At 50.7% G+C, this 21,350-nt stretch overlaps 1 protein-coding gene across 2 annotated transcripts in view; it reads right to left on the bottom strand.

Moving 5' to 3' along the window:
- Positions 1–541: 541 nt before the first annotated feature.
- Positions 542–21,350, bottom strand: part of SPECC1L (sperm antigen with calponin homology and coiled-coil domains 1 like) — a gene marked incomplete at both ends in the record, with an annotated part of 92,780 nt that continues 71,971 nt past the window's right edge. The window contains 3 exons of one of the 2 annotated variants that reach the window (XM_079717192.1): positions 542–631; positions 2,056–2,115; positions 2,662–2,778. In XM_079717192.1, the coding sequence (XP_079573318.1) occupies positions 542–631; positions 2,056–2,115; positions 2,662–2,778 (267 nt within the window). The remainder of the gene's footprint in view (positions 632–2,055; positions 2,116–2,661; positions 2,779–21,350) is intronic. The other variant, XM_079717193.1, reaches the window with a different exon arrangement.

Raw genomic sequence — 21,350 nt, 5'->3', positions numbered from 1 at the left:
CCATTTCCCCCCAGTATTGCTCATAAGAAAAAAAGAGAACTCCTTAGGAAAGATTCCTTTGTCTGGAACCCTGAGGTTGGTGCTGGGTTTCCGAGCCCCTGGAGCTGAAGATTGGCAGAGCCTGAGGGCGGGGGGCACGGTCCATATCGCCGGCGAGGATGCCCTGTCACACAGGAGGGGAACAGGGGCCTATCAGGTACCCATTCCCCCCACCCCACCCCGGTTCTCAGGGGCGAGCAGTTGAGGTGCTGCAGGAAGCTTTCACAACCTAGGGAGCTGCCCGCGCACGAATCCCCTTCCCTAGGTTGGACTGTGAGTGAGCCTTTCCTCCCGCCCCAGTGCTAATGGTTCCCCAATCTCTCCAGCAGGTCAGCGTGTGCGCGGGGCCCTGGCCGCAGAGGCCAGGTGGAAGAGCCTGGCCCAAGCGCAGGCCACACAGGCCGAGTCCCCCGCCTGCCGGGGGCGGGGCTCACACGCTGCGGGGCGGCCAGGGGCAGAGTGAAGGGCGCTGCGTCCGGGGTGACCGTGGGGCCTCGGGTGCTCAGGTCTCAAAGTACTTGTAGATGGCCGTCACATAGAGCATCACGTTCTGCCAGTCCGGCCGCTCGGTCCCGACCATCTCGTTAATGTCCTGACAGAGGAGAAGAGGCTAGTTAGAGCCCGGGTTGCCTCCCAGCCACAGCACCAAGGGCTCTGGGGTTGGAGGCCTCCTTCATGGGACTTTTGTCTGAGTCTCACTGCACAGGTCAGCGGCCAAGTACCCAGGAAGGTCCTCGCCCTGGGCGTAGGCAATGTCCAAGCCTCCCGCCCTGCCCAGGGCTGCCCCTCAAGGCTGGAAGGGGCTGGTCTCCTCTGGGGGAGGGGGAGTTGGGCCCTCCTCCCCACCTGCCTCTCCTCGCTAACCCCTCCGGCGTCACCTCTGAGTGTGCTTCCCACCAGGTACTGCCTGCCCCACGGTGGGCAACCCCCTGAAGCTCCGGAAGCCACAGTTCTCTGTGTCCTGTGTGGGCCCCATGGTCGGGGAGACATCAGCTGATGCTGCCGGGAAGCAGGCGGGGGACCCTGGGCTCCGAGACATGCCCACGAGGCCCCCAAGAAAGACCCGCTGTCCTTGCAGGGCACTGCTCCCAGGGGTCCCATGGGTGCGAGACACAAATGAGCACCAGAGTCAATGGGATGGGGAGAAAGAACACATGTATGTCCAGTGTAAGAATCTCAACAGAAAGTTTTTAGGGTGGGGAAACTGCCTGCTTATATATCAGAATTTTACACATGGTGTAAAATATCCAGATAATGAGAAATATTTCAACGACTGTAATTTCTCTCTCTATATATACAATTGAATAGAAGCCACTCAGAAACACGTATTTCTGTGAATTCAGAAGACATATTTATGGAACTCTACACAAACACTCTTGCAGGGTAAAGATGAGTGCAAATATGTCTTCAAAGCTATTGGCTGTCACAAGGCAGGGTGATGGGTAACCTCGGGGTGGGAGGTGGCACTGGGGGTTCCTGACCTGGCCTTGTGGGGTCCTTCACACCCTGTGGACCCCCGAGATGTGCAACACCCCCGTCACGTTAATTTCATCAGCATCTCAGGGCGTGGAAGTCTCTGGCTTTGCATTTGGACGAGGTATTTTCCCCCTGGAAGTCAGACTTGGTGACGAGGCAGGAGCCCCCACGGAAACACGTCTGTCCTGAGCTACTGTAGCCCAGAGCACAGCCCTGACCCCAGGGCTCCTCCGCCTCCCTTTCCCCCCTTGAGAAGCGCTCTGGGGCCTTGCCCTGCCCTCCCCTGCCTCTACTTTGACACCCAAGGCAGATCTGCTGGAATGTGCTTTTGACAGAGAAACGTGACCACCCCCCACTCAGGGCGCTTCCCTGGGACACTTGACGGGAGGCATAAAGAGCGCCGGGCAGGGGACCATCTGCACCCCACCCGCAGGACATCTTTGCGGCTGGTGCAGGGCCCGCAGGGGCCCCAGTCCCCACCCAGCAGCCTCCTGGTCACCAGGCCTCCCAGGGGTCTCTCCTCAGGGGACGGGGGCTCACCAGTGTGGACTTGATGCCGACACTCTCGGCAGCCTGGAAGGCCAGGGTGAAGTTCCTCCGCTGGAAAAGAAACCGTGTGACGGGTGCGTGAGCGGGGCCGGGGAGGGCTGCCTGACCAGCCCGGTCCACACCCGTGCCCGCCGCCCCGCCCCTCTGGTGACCAGCTGCGGAGTGACCCCCACACACTTGTTCTTTCCTCTCCACACAGGAGGGTCACTTTTCACACATCAGCTCTGAGCCGCCCAGCACCCCCAAAACTAATAAGCAACACCTGTGAAATTGTTTCCTCCCCGTGGGGGTCTTCAAAGGTCGTCTGAAGGGCAGGAGGGGACGATGGGGGTGCACACCAGAGGGCTTGGGCCTGGGTCCTCTCCCAGTGCCCACCTGGGCAGGGCTGCACCGTGAGCCGGTCATGGCTGGACGTGGGGAAGGTGGCCTGGCGTGGGTGGCGCTGCCCAGACCACTCTCCTCAAGAAGCCCTGACCCTCAATGTCGTTCCCCAGAGAGGCCACTGGGGTGTGTGAGGAGCCAGCAGCTTGCCCCACCACCGCCACCGCCACGGAGGGCTCTCTCCCCCTCCTCGCCGCCTGCCCTCCATGGCCTCACCTTATCCTGGCTATTGAGCTCCTGGTAGGGAATGTGGGCAGGCAGGTACGTGTGCAGGAGAGCACAGAAGGCCAGCCCGTCGTTCCAGCTGCTGCTAAAGTTGGTGATGTCGATATTCTGCAGGAAAAGAAAGAAAACGTGAGCAACACACACCACGGGCTTCTCAGGAGATGGCCGAGGGGGGCGGAGGCCCCCAGGCCCAGCAGGCTGAGCCTCTGCAGGAAGCACGGCAGGCTGGGGGGCTGGGGGCCAAGCCCAGGACCAGCTGGTGTCAGTGACTGGCCCCCACCCTGCACACCAGATCGCTGCAACCACAGGAGCAGAAATTTGAGCTACCCAAACCCTGACCTGGGAGGACACAGCCCTGGGGGCTGGGGGCTCCGCCTCTGGGGCACCGGGGGGCAGCAGCGCTGTGTTAGGAAGAGCTGTGGTCCAGCCTCCTCCCCATCATTTACAGGACATCACAACCCCTGCACTCTGAGGACCAGCCGCCAGCCTGTACTCGGTGCCAATGACCGGGGGGTGGGGAGTGGGGGTGGGGCTACCACAGTGCATCTCCGAGAACCACCTTGACTCTTTGAGGGGGCACCTACTCCATATTCAAATTAAATTGTTCACAACTACAGAAGAAACACGTCATTCAGAGTATTTTATTATATGATAAAGCAATTCAGCTAGAAAGTAGCCTTTACCTTTATTTGCAAGAACCCTTTTGAAGCTGAAACTCCACAATGAAATTTGGAAATTCACACGCTTTATGAAAATGCCACAAACTGAAAAAGAGAGCACCCCAACCCCCAGCACCTCCTGCTTCATGTCTTACTGCTGTTTCATGCAGCCTTCAAATGCACGAGTCCGCTTCCTGGGTGACCGTGCTCGAGGTGGCAGTCCTCACTCCCCGGGAGCAGCGGCCAAAGAACAACAACGCTATTCACCTCCATAGGGAGTTCTACAAAGTCTGCCGGCCCGACCCCCTTACAAAACTGACACCAAGTAGGGCCCAAGGACAAGGGCGGGTGGGGAGGGTGGGGCTCTCCTGACAAAAGCAGCAGGTAAGTGTGGACACAACTCTGTCACCAAAAGGAAGCGTCTAGCCCTGACTGCAGGCACCCAGGACGCTGCCCTCTGGGGACTGCTCAACCACGACCCTCTGAAGGGTAGCAGCTCTGGGGGCAGTGATCCCAGAGGTCACTCCCTCAGTGGCCCCCAATCTGGCCTGGAGGCCTTGTCCATAAACTGTGGTGAGGAAGGTGATCAGATTAAGGTGCAAAGGGGTGCAAATCTGCTGACAGCCCCAGGGAGAGGCGGCGGTAAGGTGCGCTGGCCGTGGGCCATCTGACGCAGCCACCTAAGGGCAGTGCCAGCCACTCAGTGACATCACCGCCCCCCTAAGATGAGGCCTGGGCAGCCCCTGCCTCACTGGTCCCCACACTTGTGACCATGAAGATACCACCCCGACAGGCTGGCTGCCCTCACAGGCCTCTGCTCTGGCACAACCACAGTTACGGCCATGGCCAACCTGCCCCTTTGATGTCATCGGGATCTCAGGAAGCAGCCAGTGGGGGCGCTTCAGCCCCACCTGGGAGGAAGCTAGGACCAGGGAAGGAAGTCACCTGTCCAAGGTGTGGGGCTGGTGGGTGGGAGGACAGGGCCAGGAACCCTGGTCCCCAGCATCCTCCGGGCCGTGTGTCACTTTAATTCTCACAAACCCCAGAAGCGTTTTTCCATGAGGAGGGCTCAGGTCACAGATGATTCCTGTGGGATTATTCCTCCCAGTCATCAGGGCCAAACGCCCTGACAAAAGAGCCAGGACACTGGTCACCATCGCATGGGCAGCAGGGAATGAGCTCCTTCACAACGTGTCCCAGCTCCGTACGGGACTGAGTGTAGCTTACGGCAGCCAGAGGCTCCGACCCCTGCCCGAGGGTCACATGCACGCCTGGAGGAAAACAAATCTCTACTTCCTGCCCCTAGGCCTGATGTGGTGGAGCCGGAGCCGCCTACGTGCCTGGCCTCACCGGCCCGAGGCAAAGGCCCCGGCACCAGAGAAAGCAGCTGTGCCCCAGCTTCCAGCTGTGGGAACTCGGCCATCCAGCTTCCTCCAAACAGACCAGACCCCCAGCCTGGACCCCGCAGTCAGAGCAGCACCTCGTGAATGAGGCACCCCGAGGAGACAGTGGGCCTGGGGCCCTAGGGCAACGACGGCCAATTTCCAAATCAAAACAACTGAAACCCAGACCACTGTCCTGCCCCCTGCGAGATGGAGGGGGCCTGGCCAGTGCGGCCCCGGCCCATCCAAAGATGCTGGGGAAGCAGCCAGGCCCTGACACAGGGGTGGGCGGGGAGGCGGTGAGGCCTGCAGCCTCTGCTCCCATCTCACCATCTACTTCAGTGTTTTTCATGTTCGGGGCTGAAAAATCAAACTATTGATACTATGAAATAACACAGACGGAACACAGAAAAGCATGGAGACAGCAAGGCTGTCTCCAAAGCTGAAAAGCACAGGGAAGGTGGGATGTTCCCAGCCTCCTGTCTGTGCTCTGGGCCCCACGGCTGTCACAGCGTATTAATAAAAGGACAGGATCCATAGAAAGAAATAAATGCATGGAAAGGTACAAAAACTGTATGAAATTGCCAGAGAAATGGCCGTTCCCACGGGAGCCAACCCCTCCCACTACCGGCTGTGCCCAAACAGGGACCACAGGGAGCTCCAGGCCCCCGAGGTGAGCAGTGGGCAGGGGACCTGGGCCCCACCCCACGCGGTTTCCAAGAAGAGCGCAGATAACAAGCTCTCGCAAAATCATTCAACACCCAAGGCGGGAGGGACATCGGCTCTACGACCGCTCATCGCAAAGCAACTCAAATGCCACAGGGGCGTGCATGGACCGTCTCTGCAGGCCTGTGAGGACACCAGAGCCGCAGCCCTCCAGGGTGGTGCAGGAGACCTTGGCCTTGGAGGGAGCCAGAGTGCTGACCCCCAGCGAGACACCCACAGGCCTGCAGGCAGGGGCCTGGGTATGAGTCTTCTGGGGCTGAGCTGGGAGCAGGGGACATCAGGGTGGCGAGTAGGGAGGAGAAATGAGGGCTACAGAGGCTCCGGAGAAAAGCAAACTGGACTTGGGGACTGACTGGCCGTGAGGAAGGAGAGAGCCTGCAGTCTGTGCTGGCAGAACTGGACAGCAGGGTCCTCCAGTGACGCACGGCTCACTGGGGGGAGGTACTCCCGACAATTACGTCTGTGGCACCCAGGGAGGTGCCTGGTGCTGACACGAGGGTCTGCAGCTGGGGACGCAGCGTAGGGGGGTGGCCGGGGGTGGCCGGAGCGGACAGTGCGCAGGAGGGAGGCCTCAGACCAAGCCCCTCAGTATAAGGGCCAGGCAGAGGAGAACCGCCTTCAACGGGACACAGGGGAAGGTCTGACAGGCGGGGCAAACCAGAAGCCAAAGGAGGAAGCATCAGAACTGGGAGGGGTCAACAGCATCAGTGCTGCCAGAAAGCCCGCTGAACAAGGCAGTGCTCGGGGTGCCACTGGTCCCAGTGAGCAGGTCGCCAGAGGAGGAGCACCACAAACCACAGCACAGGGCACATCATCTGCACAGCCTCGCAACTCTCACAGATAGACTTCTTCACGTATTTCCTTCACAAAGTTGTCTAGAAATGGAATTTCTGTTTTCAGAAAGTGGTACTTCCAGTGAAGAGGAAGGTCCTTGACTATGAGACCTGTCTTCCAGTGTGTTTCTCTCTGAAGCAGCTGCAGGGTCAAGGACCTTCCGCCCTACGGGCCCTGACACCGCAGCTCTGCAGGTGGCCGGCTGACCCCTTTACAAAAAATACTCGTAGAGCCAAAACTGGTGCTTTTTGAGGGGAACATGCACACTAACGAGAGGACTTTCTTCGCACTATTCACAGGCAGTGCCAAGCTCTCTAAGAATGAAACAGTTTTCTTTTAAAATAGAGATATAGTAATTATAATACAAGTTGCTAATTAATGAATTCAGATTTCGCATTTAGCTTTCAGGTGTCTTCAGGGCTTTCCTACTGCACAAGATAAGTCCAAGTTTGGACAAAAACAAAAGCGTTACGGGACGAGCCAGAGCAAAAGTTCAAAAAAAGCCTTGAGGGACTTCCCTGGTGGCGCAGTGGTTAAGAATCCATCTCCCAATGCAGGGGACACCGGTTCGAGCCCTGGTCCAGAAAGATCCCACATGCCGCGGAGCAACTAAGCCCGTGCGCCACAACTACTGAGCCTGCGCTCTAGAGCCCACAAGCCACAACTACTGAGCCCACATGCCTAGAGCCTGTGCTCTGCAATAAAGAGAAGCCACCACAGTGAGAAGCCCGCTCACTGCAACAAAGAGTAGCCCCCTCTCGCTGCAACTAGGGAAAGCCTGCGCACAGCAACAAAGACCCAACGCAGCCAAAAAATAAATAAATAAATAAATAAATAAATTTACATGAAAAAAAAAAGCTTTGAGCACAGACTCAAATGAGGTGCTTCACCCCATTTTCCTTCCATCCAGGAAGGGCTGACGGTGATCTGTAGGCAGATGGCTGTGGCCTGTGTGCAGGGCCCTCAGCTGCCCTCTTCATCTCACCAGAGCTCAGACTCCCCTGGCCCCCGCTGCCCTCGGCGGGCAGCTCCCCGAACTGGGACATGTGCCCTCCCTGATCCTGCGCCCTTAGATGCACCCTGTCCCTGCCTGTGGCGGCAGGTGAGTCCCACCTCTGTGCATAAAGGGTTGAGGGCTGGAGTCTGAGAGCCAAGAAGTTACAGAAATTTCCACAAAAAAAGATTAAGAATAGGTCATAAAGCATCTTAAAATGTTTTAATGTGTCTGAAGTTTAATTAAGGGCCATAAAATGTACCCCCAAATACCATATAGTTGTTAAGGTTCTGATCTATTTAAGGAAATGCCATTTTTGGGGGCATAAGGCAAAGGGCCAAAACCCATGATTAATCTCTGCAACACTCATGGCACCACCTCCTTGGCTGTCTCAGCTGCCGTGGTGGGATCCCCCCGTGACCGTGACCATGGCCGAGTACACCGCCCGCCTTCGGGAGGCAGGACAGAGCCACAGACAAACCCCTGTCCACGGGGCCTCGAGGCCTCAGCCCTGGGCTGAGGGACAGGGTTTGGAGGGTGTTAGGGAATCTGGGTGAGGAGGGTGGGAGATCCAGTGCCTAGAAGAGAGGGAAAAGCCACCAGGAGGCGGGTTTTAGTGCTCCAGGAGCGACTGTTAGCGGGAGGCCCCAGAGGCCCCGGGAGGAACACGCAGTAGCCTGCTGATGCTGGGGTGCCCGCGCTGGCTGCACATCTGAGGTGCTGCCTGGGGCCTCCATGCTGTCTCCTGTTTGAAGTTGAGCCAGGCTCTGCTCCAGGTCAGGGGAGGGGAGAGGAGAGGAGGGGGGAGGTGGCAGGGGTCTGGGAAATCTGAGGCCCGCTCGTCACGATGTCCATGTCGGGACGTGTGTAAAGTGGGAGGAAGGAAGGAAGGACGCCAGGGCAGGCAGCCCAGGGGGCCAGCGACCCCGGAGACAGGCCTGCATCTTGTGCCCTGTGCGGGGAGGGATTCCAATAAAGGCCTCAGAATCACGGGCAAAACCTTTTCAAGGTGACACCTCTCAGCCGTCCGCCAGAGAGGCTGATCCGGCTGGTCTGGGCACCATTCTCCATGAAGTTCCCCAGATGCCCTGAGCGTGCAGCCAGGAGACAGGACCACCGACCCGAAGACCAAAGGCAGCTGGAAACATGATGGACGGGACATCCCAGCACGAGGCCTGGCCGGGCCAGCTGGACCTCACTCAGGACGCTGTGTGCTAGGGAACCAGGCCAGGATCAAGCACTGGACGGAACCTTCCTGACCAGACTCGACATAAGGCAACCAAACAGCCGATGGAGGAGCCTATCTGAAAAGAGGAATTACTGGGACAGACGGAGCGAGGCCAGCACTGTTGGGCGACCGTGATCAGCAGCGGTAGCGAGCTGGCCCCCCTCTCCTCTACCCGGACGGACGGACACAACTCCACCTGAGGGGCTTCTGCTGGAAATCTGAGCTGGAATCAGATCCAGCCTCGAATCTACGACCAGTTTACACCAGGGACAGCACTGCAGGGCTGTCAACACCAAACCTAAAATGCAGATGCTCCACAGGACACAGTCCAGTTCCTTCCAAAGACAAACTGAAAGGAAACAAAAAGAGGGATGGGAGTTTTAAGATTAAAACAGACTTAAAAGAGGCATATTATCCAAATGCAATGTGTGAACCTTATTTGGATCTTAAGTCAAGGAAATCAACGGTAAAACTGACCATGATTCAGTTGGGAAGTCTGACCTCTGTCCAAATATGTGGTGACATTAAATGGCTGGGACCTGCTTTGGAATCACCAGGCAGGGGTGGGACAGCGAGGACTGTGCGCTGACCACCTGGGCCTGGGCGGTGTACTGAGTGTCCTTTTACTATTCTCACAGCTTTAGTGTGTATTTGAAAATTTCCATGAAAACCAAACAAACCTACAACTCAATGACAGACAAACAACCCAATGGCCCAAATATGAAAATGGGCAGAGGATCTGAACAGACATTTCTCCAAAGTCGAGGGACAGTGGCCAGCAGCACAAGAGAAGACGCTCAACGCTGTTGGTCACCAGGGAATTGCAAATCAGAACTAGGCTGAGCCACCACCTCACGCCGCCAGGATGCACAGTACTCAGAAAACTGAAAACAACAGATGCTGGTGAGGATGTGGAGAAACCAGAGGCCCTGTACTTGCTGCTGGGAACGTAAGACAGTGCAGCTGCTGGGAACGTAAGACAGTGCAGCTGCTGCGGAGCAATGTGACGATTCCTGGTCACTTACACGTAGAATCACTGTGCGCCCCAGTGAGGCCACTCCCTGGGGACAAACCGAGAAGACCTGAAGATGGCGTGGACACAAATCCCCCACACGAGTGTCCACAGCAGCACAGGAGTCCGAAGGTGAAAGCAACACAAATGTCTACCAACCGGAAAATGGATAAACAAAACGGGGAGCATCCCCATGATGGGGTGTTTTCGAGCCACAGAAAGGAACGACACATGGTACAAAGTGGATGAATCTGGAAACATTACGCTGAGTGAAGGTGAGACACAAAGGCCACAAATTATATGACTCCATTTATATGAAACACCCAAAATAGTGAAATCCAGAGACAGAAAGCAGATGTGTGGCTGTCAGGGGCTGCGGCCGGGAAACAGTTCCAGATGAGAAGTTCTGGAACTAGAAGGTGCTGACAGACACACAAGAGTGCGAATGTACTTAATGCCACTCAACTGTAGACGTAAAAATGGCTAAGATGGTACGCTTTACATTATGTGTATTTTACTACAATTTTAGAAATTGTCTGACGTTCGGAAGTAGTTTATGCTCAGTAAGTCTGTACACCAGGTAGGCCTCACAAGCAACTAACTACCCACAAGCGTTTACTGAAGAAGTTACGGCTCACATGCAATGACTCACGAGTGCATTTTATGGGAATTTACTACGGCCCTGGCCCTGCTCTAAAATTTTTTAATTTCTTAAAAACAAGCAGTTAAAGGTAGAAGCAGGGTATCAGTCTGCTTCCTTTACCACCAGGATACACCAAGCACTCTGCCAACTCAAAAGGGACCTGACCCACCACCCATCCTGGGGATGGCTGTCCAGCGTCCTGGGAGGGAAGGGGCTGCACTGACCTGCAGTGACGCGGCCTGACGTGCTCAGGGTGCGAGCACACATCCAGGAAGCAGCTCTAACTATGCTGAAGTTCCACAGAGCCCGAGGTAGAACCATGCACCACAGGCTTAATGTGCTGTAATAACTCTTTTCAGTCAAATGAACCTATTTTGAGGGGACACTTCATGTCACCCTAAGGGACCAGATTGATGTCCCCATATTTCCCATAAACCCCTCCCAAAGGAAACTTTTTGTGTTGGAGCACACAGGACCCATGAGGTCTGCTGTCTGAAAATTCAGGAAATGGCCACCAGGCAGGGACGGTCAGCAAGAGCCCCTGGTGAGGTGAGTTAAGTCACGAGCACTGGGCAAGTCCTAGCAGTTTTATTAGCAGCTTAGGAACTAACTCTGCCTTTTCTAGACTGCGTCTAGCTCTGGCAGGGTTATTACTCACTAAAATGCAATTTCAACCGAAGGAGACAGTACTCCCAGCTGTACCTTCCCTGTGTGTGCTCTGGGGGGGCGTGGGCATAGAGGGAGAAGGGTGGCTGGTCCCAGCCCCAGCGGCCCGGGGAAGTGTTTGAGGAGGAGAAGGAGCACTCCCGAACTTCCCAGGATGGCCTCTTTCAGGGTATTCTTGGGACAGAGGTCACCAATCTTGTACTCAGGCTCTGAAACATGGATGCAGTGCACTCTGGGTGCTGCAGCCTCGAGGGCCGCCCAGCATGAGCAGCTCCGACTCGTGGGAGCCCCTGTTCAAATGCCTTCTCCGAGGAAGGGCCCTCAGTCTAGCTGGAGCTCCTGGGGCAGCTCTCAAGGCTCACTCTCCCCCGGCTTATGTCTCAGTTGATGCCTTCTACCGAGCTGAAGGCTCCCTCTCTGCACAGTAGGAGGCATCGTGGGTTTAGGGTCCCAGGGACCTGGGGCCACTCCTTACAAGCTACAGGGCTGTGGGCATACAGTTTAACTTGGAGGAGTCTCAACTTTCTCATACACAAAATGGGGAAAAGACCCAATTACGAGGATTTAATAAAGTGCCGGCTAGAGCTCGCAGGTCTCGCTCGGCCCCTCATCTGGCCTCCTGAGGCAGTGCTGACCACCTTCCATGACACAGACGGGCGCAGGCCAGGGAGGTCCCGCTGGGTCCGAGTCCCTCTCCTCTAGTCAACACTCAGCCCCTGGGGACCCCTATTTGGGCCGGACATGAAAACTGACGGCTCCGTGAGCGGCCCGTCTCTGTCGTGGGACCACAGTGCCTATGGCCCGAACAGCACCAAGCAACCGGTTTTCCGCTCGGGCTGCAGCTCCGCGAGCGGCTGTTCTCCACCAAGCACCGAGCAGAACCCTGGGCTGCTCTCAAGGCCCTCCGCAGAGGCTGCTCCAGAGCTGGCTTAAGAGCAGTCTGAAGGGAAAGAGAGAAAATCAAGGAAAAAACGCCTGAGGATCTGAAAGCTTCAGTGTAGCAATGGGCTTTAAAAAAAAAGTTTCAGCTTCTAAACATGAGGGCTGCTGAAAATAAGACAACACTTTATAAAGCATAAAGGACAGACACAGAGTGCATCTAGACTCGTTCAAACACCTTACACTTGAAAAATATAATTTATGCAGAAAAGGAAACTACCACACAGAGACTGCAGCACAGTATTAATCCATCAGAGCAAAGGCGTGGACACAGCCCTGCTGGGACCCCGGCAGGGAGGGTGCCCATGGGGACGCGCCGCCACCCTCCCAGCCCTCAGAACACCTTCGGAGGCGCTGAGACAGAAGGAGAGCCTAGCCTGGCAGGACCACGGACAAGTCTTCCCATTTCTGAAATCGCAGGGAACGCGTCTGTCTGACCCAGGATACCAGGACGCCCAGGGGCCAGGCAGCCCGCACGTGAAGGGGCCGTGAGGGAAGGAAATGATCCTGGGACAGAGCCGCTCAACACAGCACGCTCACCTCAAGATGAACTCACTTCACTGCCTCCAGCAGGAACTGCTGCTTTCAAATCTGTCAGTGGATTTGTTTCTACACCTACCAGGTACCGTTCTGGCAGAGGGAAAATGGCAAAACATCTAAAATAGGGAACACAGACAGCTGTGGCACCACCCTCTTGTATTTCTCTCCAAAGCCCCAGCTCAATGGTTTACTTACCTGCCCTTGAGGGCAACAAGCAGAGGCAAGTGGGAAAACGCTTCTCTCTGGACCCCGTGGTGGAGCGTGACTACCCCTTGTCCGTCCTGCTGGGGCCCTGTGCATGGCGCTGGGCTCCTAAACTCCCGGTTCCTTACTTTTCTGGTTTTCTTTTGCATACAAGTTGGTTTCTTGGTATAAAACATGTTAGGATGCAGCCAGAGAGAGAGAGTTGAGGGCCACGAGGAGGGATACGGTGTCGGTAAAAGTCTAAAGGTCTCTCACGCCTGGAGCCTTCGTGGCACAGTAGTGCACGCTTGTGATCACAAATCTGAGTCATACAAAAGGCAGTCTTATGCCTAGGAAAAGGCATAATTTTAAAAGGCTTGGAAATATTATGTTTCAAAAATAATGTTGGAAGTTCCTTGAAGGCAAAGGTCATGCTCTAGATGGCATTACATCCCTCCTTGTATTCAATGACCTTGTGACGGACACTTCACCAAGAAGGTACATGAACGTATCACAAATAAGCACATGGAAAGACACCCAACACCATTAGTTCACTGGCACCTGCAAAAAACCAAAACCAAAACCATACACCTACGAGAGGACAGAGGCCGACCGTGCCCAGTCCTGGCCAGGACAGGAAGGAATGAGGGCCCTTGTGCATGTGGGGGAGCGGAGTGGGTGCAGCCACTTGGGAAGACAGTCTGGCAGCTTCTTAAAGAGTTAAACCTATACCGACCTCATGACCCAGCCAACCACTTTCAGATGCCTCTACAAATGCCTGCACCAAATGTTCACGGGAGCTTTCCTCACCACAAGCAACAACTGGAACCAGACAAATGTCCACCAACAGCCAAATGGATAACAAATTGATATATACAACAATATAAATGAATCTCAAAATAATTATGCTCAGTGAGAAAAGCCAGACCCCTCCCCAAATTGCACACACTATGATTCCATTTATACAAAATTATAAAAAATGCAAACCCTGCAGGGACAGCAGATGAGTGGTTGCCTAGGGACAGTGGCAGGGGTGGGGCGGGACGACCGGCATGCAAAGGCGTCTGAGGAAGCTTCTGAGGAGGTGGAGATGCTCATCTCACATGGGGACGGTTTCACAGGTGTGTTTCATCAACTTGTAAAATGTAAATATGTGCAGCAGTAGTGTCCATTTTGTACTGTACAGAAACTCCAAACCACTGTGTTATGCATCACAGTGCTGTGGGTCTACTATACTTCAAAAACGAACAAACAAACGCACAGAAAAGCAGATCAGATTTGTGGTCACCAGCGGTGAGGGTGGGGGAGGGGGAACTGGAGGGTACAAACTTCCAGTTTCAAGATAAATACTAGGGACGGAACATAAACATGATAAATAGAATTAACATTGCTGTATGTTATATATGAAAGTTGAGAGAGTAAGTCCTAAGAGTTCTCAACACAAAAATATTTTTCTCTTTTATTTTGTATCTATACAAGACGATGGACGTTCACTAAATTTATTGTGGTCGTGGTTTCATGATGTACGTAAGTCAAATCATTATGCTCTACACCTTCAATCTATACAGTGCTGTATGTCAATTCTACCTCAATAAAACTGGAAGAAAAAACATACGTAGTAATAACATATGTCAATTCTACCTCAATACATTTGTTTAAAAAAAAGGGCATCCCAAAGCCACAAACACATTCAGATTTAGGTACTACACAGGCTCTCTCAGTTTTTAAGCTTTTCCTCTTATTCCTGGTGTTTTGGAGTTTTATAACTGAATGCAGTGCAGGGTTAAACCATGGCAGAACCCGCCCCAGGCCAGCGACTTATGGGAGGTGCTGTCTGCTGGACACCCAGGGTGGGCTCCAGTGAACCCCGGGGCACCTCTGCTTGCACAGCGGGAATCCTTCACCTCTTCACTGACTGTCACTGCTCCACCCAGGCTGCCTCTCACCTGTGAGCCAGTGTTTTTAAAAATCATTACCAGGTTCTGACAAGGTTCACGTCACATTATTAGCGTCTCTACTTCCTTAAATAAGACAAAGCCATCTCTGTGGCAGCCTGGACTCTTGAGAAATAGCCTGATGGTATTTCTGCCCTGTATCCTCTTCAGAGCCTCACTGCCCATCAGGAGGTGGGGTCTACTTCCCTCCCCTGGAGCCAGGCAGGCCTCTGCCCCCAGGTCATGAAAGGCGAGGGGCCGTTACCTGTCCCTCTCTTGGGACATCTGCCCTTGGATCACGGCCAGCACGCTGTGAGGAAGCCCTGGCCACAGGGAGAGGCTGCACGGAGGTTTCCGGTCACAGCCCCAGTGAAAGTCTCAACCACCAGAGGCGTGAGGGCGGGAGCCTGCGATGGAGCAGAGGTGAACCGCGCCTACTGTGCCCTACCCACCTCCACCGGACCTGTATAAGCCAAGTCAACGCCATGCTTACTGTAAGTCACCCACTCTTGGCGTGGTGCCTGTTACACAGCAGATTACAGGCCAGCCTCCTTCCTCCTGGGTCTGAAGAGTCCAGCTGGAAAGGAAACCAGGTTCTCTTTCCTCTTCCCTACAGAATCTAATGGTTAATTACCCTTTCTATAGTTATTATGTGTACCATGAGGCAGCAATGGAGCATCTTCACAAATAAACTGCTTCTACAAATGAAGAGGTACCCTAAATTTCCCAAATGACCTCAGGCTAAACTCATTTGTGAAAACGCAGAGCATCATGTACATAATGAAATTAACCCGTCAAATCTCAACTCCTCTGTGGACTTCACATCATTATGCTGGCACCCCATCCAAAGTCAATGAAGCACAAGAAGGAAAAAAAGGCTTCTCACGATGTAAGGGAGTAAGGACTATGCATGCTACCAGAGATGATACATAAAGATTATGTGACCCAGACAATTTAATGATTCTGCTTTTAGCAAAATAATTAAGCAGCTGTTGAAAATGTTACTTTTCTGATTTGTCTTCTATTTCTCAGCATTACTCATAAAATAAAAAGACCTACTTACTGGAAACTTACTGGAGTCTGGGGCACTGCTGGGGAAGCAGGACAGCTTGGTAGGAAGAGCCTGGGGCTGGGTGTCGGGAGACCCTACAGCAAGAGCTCAGGCTGCAAGCACCCCGCTGGCTTGCAGCTTCCTCCCTATGGAATGGAAGCCCCATCCTCACGATTTCTAGGGGCTGTCTCAAGTCTGACTTTCTCCAACTTCTGAGAATGGAATTTTGGATGCTGATTCCGATGAAGCACTTCAAACTTTATCTAAGCAAATGCACTCCTGAGACAAGTATCTTAAAGCTAAGAGCGCTTGGTGACCAAACCGTCGACCACACTCAGCAGGTTTCTCTCTGTCCTCATGGGAGTTACACGGGAAGAAGGAAGGGCAGAGGAGCAGGACCCCGAGTCACAGAGTCTGTGACTCCGCGGAAACTGTGGAAACTCCGTGGACCCCTCCCACCTCTGCACTTGCACAAGCCCATCCTGTTGGTGAGGTCACAGCAGGCATATCTGAGAGGCTGCTGCTTCTGTGTACTGACCACAGCTCCGCCCGGCAGCTGGAAGGTCAGCTCTACTGAACATCTTCCGGAATGTATGGACCCCGAATGTGGCTCTGAAAGACGCTCCCAATCAGAAAGGCGAGAATCAGTGTTTAAGAACCAGCGCTGTGTGTGATTCCCACACCCTCTCACCTGTGTAGGAAAACCTAACTGGTGTCACAGGGGGAAACCTGACTTACTGTCACCTACCTCACACTAAAACAATGATCACACTAATTTATCTCAATGTTACTAAGCAATTAATTTAAAAATTATAGCCCTGACATTTCTGGAAATAGAGGTTAACAGTTGCTGTCAAATCATGTTTAAACAGAACACAAGAAGTACATCGTGATTCTGGGAAAACTCTGTTTCCCAGCTGCTATGTTTGGCACTAAGAGGAATCCCTGAAAACAGGAAGCCGTTCTCTCTCTCCACCGTGACCGCAGTGCGGAGTCCAGCCCAAGCCGCGCGCGCTCTGCTACCAGGGGCGCCTGGTGGGCAAGTGACCTTGCTCGGCTGCTGCAAGCTTTCTGGATGGAGACGGCGTGCCATCAGGTCAGAGGACAATTAGACTAGCAGCTTTAATCGCTTCACTGGAGAGAACCTGTGAGTGTATGCAAGTCCACATAAAGAACGGGTGGGACCACAAATCTGGCCATTCTTTTCCCCTTTGTTCAAGTATTTTAAACCCCTGGAACACAGTGATATTTACAAACAATAAGATCTTTCTGTATGGGAACTTAGTTTCCATGCAAAGTGACAATGTAAAACAAAAAAATTTAGACTTCCAACCTAGATCTGATTCAGATCAAAATCCTTATCTACTGCCTGCACCTTTTTTATTTTTAACTCTGGGAAGCCGTCCCTGTGGCCTGAGACTCCAGATACAGCAGAGGAAATCAAACCAACTCTTAAGCTTTGCTCTGAGCTTCAGGGATCCTGAATGCATTCTTCCAACTGTACCCTATCCACTGGCAGAGCCCCTAGCTTTCCTAACCTCCCGTTCTGCCCTCCCCAACCCGAGCACTAACTCCAATCACAAAGAGAGGATGTTAGGAAGGTGGAAGGGGAGAGAGAGAAGGGAGGATGGGGAAAGTGGCACTTTTGGCGTCTTCCTGAGAGAGACTGAAGACCTCCTTAAAAAGGGAGGGGAGTATCCACAGCAGTAACGTTCCACCCGCACTCTCAGACAGGCCAGGGGAGGAGGGGTTGTGTGTAGAGGAGCTGCTCTCTTCCCCGGCCCCTCCCAGCATGCAGTGACCAAGAAGCATCAAAAGGAACCTGGGTCTCTGGGGCCAATCTCTCCCAGGGATAAAAGCTGCCTTTACAGCTTCCAAGCAGTGGCCTGGGGAGGGTGCAGCACTGGCGCCCGGGCCGTATAGGCAGACACCAGCACGCTCCCCGTGGACACGGCACACGGCCCAAGGAGGGAACTTCCTTTCTCCTACTTTCTACAGACCATCTACTATTTCAAAGGAGCTGGAAAGGACCAAGCTATTTTTATCTGGCCATTCATTCTCACTCTACTCTCTTCAACCCACAGGGACACACAATTCTGGGAGAATTTGTTGCTGCTTACTGAAAAAGGGTCAGGAAATAAAGAAGAATCCCAAAAGGAAGCATGCTAGGAGACTTCCAGCTGTGGTGGAGCAGAGGCCGACAAATCCTCTCCTAAAAAAACATGAAACTGGACAAACTGGTCAAAAATAATCATTTCAGGACTCTGGACATCAATCAAAGGAAATAAATTAAGAAGCATTATTCATGAAAAGGGACTAAAACTTCCGGTAAGAACAGAAAGTCTGTGGCTCTCTCACCAGAAACTGCCCTCATTACTGTTCTTCTTTTAGGTTTTTTTAAAAATAGCATTGTATAAAGGAATAATTATAACACTGTACTATTGGGTTTATAACACAAATCTAATATATATTGACAATCACAGCACAAATGAAGAGCGAGGAAATGGGGCTACACTGGAGCTATATTTTACCAAATTAAGTCAGAAAAACCTTAAGTAAACTCTGGTAAGATGTACATTGTAATCCCTAGAGTAATCGTTAGGAAAATAACTTAAAAAACAGCAATATGCTAATACTCAGCTATATGCTACCTATCAGAAACACACTAGAAAAATATACAACGTGCTAAACTGTAATCAAAATAATCAAAATAATAATATTTTGTAATCAAAATAAAGCCAGAGTGGGTGTATCAGACAAAGAAGACTTCAGAGCAAAGAATATTATCAGGGATAAAGAAGGTCATTTCATAATGACAGAGGTCAATTTCTCATCCTTAACATTTATGTACCCAATAACAGTTTCAAAATACACAAAGCAGAAACTATTAGCACTGCAAGGAGACAGAAAATCCACAACTTCAAGTCAAGACATTCCAATACCCCTCACTCAACAGCTGACAGAGCAAGGACACAAAGCAGCTGAAGATACAGAACATGTTGACAACACTCTCAACCAACAGGCTCTAACTGACATTTAAAGAACATTTTTTCCAACAACAGAAGAATAGTATTTTTAAAAACTATATACCATGTTCTGGGCCACAAAATGAGTCTCAAAAAATTTAAAAGAGATTCAAGTCACAGAGAGTACGTTCTCTGACCACAATGGATTGAAGTCAGAAATCAATAATAGAAAGATCTCTGGAAAATCCCTAAGTGTTTGGAAACTAAATAACATACTTCTATATAACCCATGGGTCAAAGAAGAAATCAAAAGGGAAATTAAATTAGTAAGTATTTTGAACTGAATGAAAAAGAATATACCATATATCAAAGTTTGTGGGATACCATTAAAGTAATAAGTACTTTGGCGGAAATTTCTAGCAGTAAGCATCTATAGCAGAAAAAACCCTTCAAATCAAGACAACTTCTACCTTAAGAAACTAAAGAAGAGCAAATAAAACCCAAGGTAAGCAGAAGAAAATAAAAAGACCAGAGTACAGATCAATGAAACAGAAAAACAAAAACATTAAAGAAAATAAATAAAATTAGGGACTTCCCTGGTGGTGCAGTGGTTAAGAATCCACCTGCCAGAGAGGGGGACATGGGTTCAAGCCCTAGTCTGGGAAGATCCCACATGCGGCGGAGCAACTAAGCCTGTGCACCACAGCTACTGAGCCTGTGCTCTAGAGTCTGTGAGCCACAACTACTGAGCCTGCATGCCTAGAGCATGTGCTCTGCAACAAGAGAAGCCGCCACAATGAGAAGCCCACGCACCGCAACAAAGAGTAGCCCCTGCTCGCCACAACTAGAGAAAGCCTGCGTGCAGCAACGAAGACCCAATGCAGCCAAAAAACAAAACAAAGCAGAACAAAAAACTGGTTCATTGAGAAGGTAAATTTGATAAACCTTTAGCTAAATTAATCAGGAAACAAGAGAGAATATACAAACTGCAATATCAGGGATCAGAGCAGATACAACACTTCAGATTCTACAAATATCTAAAAGATAATAAGGGAATATTATGACCAACTTTATGGCAATAAATTCAACAACTCAGATGAAATGGACAGATTCCTTGAAAGACTCAAACAACCAAAGCTCACTCAAGAAGAAACAGATAACCTGAACAACCCTAGAGTTACTAAAGAAATTGGATTTGTCGTTAAAAACTTTCCCATGAAGAAAACACCCGACCCAGGTGGCTTCACTGGGGAATTCTACCAAACATTTAAGTAGGAAATAATACCGATTGTACATAAACTTTTCCAGAAAAATAAAGAAGAGAGACTTCTTAACAACTCATTCCATGAGGTCAACATTACCCTGGTACCAAATCCTGCTAAAGACATAAAGAAAACTGCAGACCAATATCCTCATAAACATAGATGCAAAAATTCTAAACAAAATTTTAACAAATCAACAAGACAGAAAAAGGATAATACATCATAACCAAGTGGAATCCCAGGAATACAAGGTTGGTTTACTACTTTTTAAAAAATAAATCACCTTAAACAACTGGAAGATCAAAGAAGTCACAAGGAAAATCAGAAAATAATTAAAGACAATTGAGGGACTTCCCTGGTGGTGCAGTGGATAAGACTCCACGCTCCCAATGCAGGGGGCCCAGGTTCGATCCCTGGTCAGGGAACTAGATCCCACATGCATGTGCAACTAAGAGATCACATGCCACAACTAAGGAGCCTGCGAGCTGCAACTAAGGAGCCTGCCCACCACAACTAAGACCCGGTGCAACTAAATAAATAAATTAATTAAAAGACTCAGTTAAAAAAAAAAAAAGGAAACTCTGGCCCCCAGATTAGATTAAAAAAAAAGACAATTGAAAATTAAAACACAACATACTAAAACGAAAACTTATGGGACACAGCAAAAGCAGTGTTGGGGGAAAATTTATAGCTATAAACTCTTAAATGTTCAGAAATAAGAACTCAAATCAACAAACTAACTAACTTTACATCTTAAGGAACTAGAAAAAGAACAAATTAAACCCAAAAGCTAACAGAAGGAAGGAAATAATAAAGATTAGAACAGAGGTAAACAAAATAAAGAGTAGATAACAGAGAAAAATCAGTAAAACCAAAAGTTGGTTCTTTGAAAAGATGAACAAAATTGATAAACCTTTAGCTAGAAAGACTAAGAAAAGGAGAGAAAACTCAAATTACTAAGATGAGAAAGTAGGGGCATTACTATTGATTCTATAAAAACAAAAAGGATTATAAGAGAGTACTATGAATAAGTGTTCACCAGTAAATTGGATAACCCAGATGAAATAGACAAACTCCTAGAAACACAAAACCTATCAAGACTGAATTATGAAGGAACAGGAAATCTGAACAGACCTTTAACTAGTAAGAAGATTGAATCAGTAATCAAAAACCCCCCAACAAAAAAAGCCTTGGAATGGATGGCTTCACAGGTGAATTCTACCAAACATTTAAAGAAGAAATAACACCAATCCTCCTCAAAACTTTTCCAAAAATTGAAGAGGAGGAAACACTTCCTAACTCATTCTATGGGGCCAACACTACTCTGATACCAAAGCCAGACAGAGACACTGTAAGAAAACAAAACTACAGAGAAATATCCCTTATGAACAATGATGTAAAAATCCTCAACAAAATACTAGCAAACCAAATTCAGTAGCATATTAAAAGGATCATACGCCATGACCAAGTGGGATTTATTTTTGGAATTCAAGGATAGTTCAACACATGAAAATCAATGAATGAAATATACCATATGGACAGAATGAAGGAAAAAAAACACATGATCATCTCAATTGATGCCGAAATGGCATTTGACAAAATCTGGCATCTAATCCTGACTAAAAAACAAAAACAAACAAAAAAACCTTTCAGCAACCGAG

This window comes from Hyperoodon ampullatus (genome assembly GCF_949752795.1).
Source record: "Hyperoodon ampullatus genome assembly, chromosome: 13".
Lineage (NCBI taxonomy): Eukaryota > Metazoa > Chordata > Mammalia > Artiodactyla > Ziphiidae > Hyperoodon > Hyperoodon ampullatus.
This window is presented reverse-complemented; position numbering and strand designations above follow the sequence as displayed.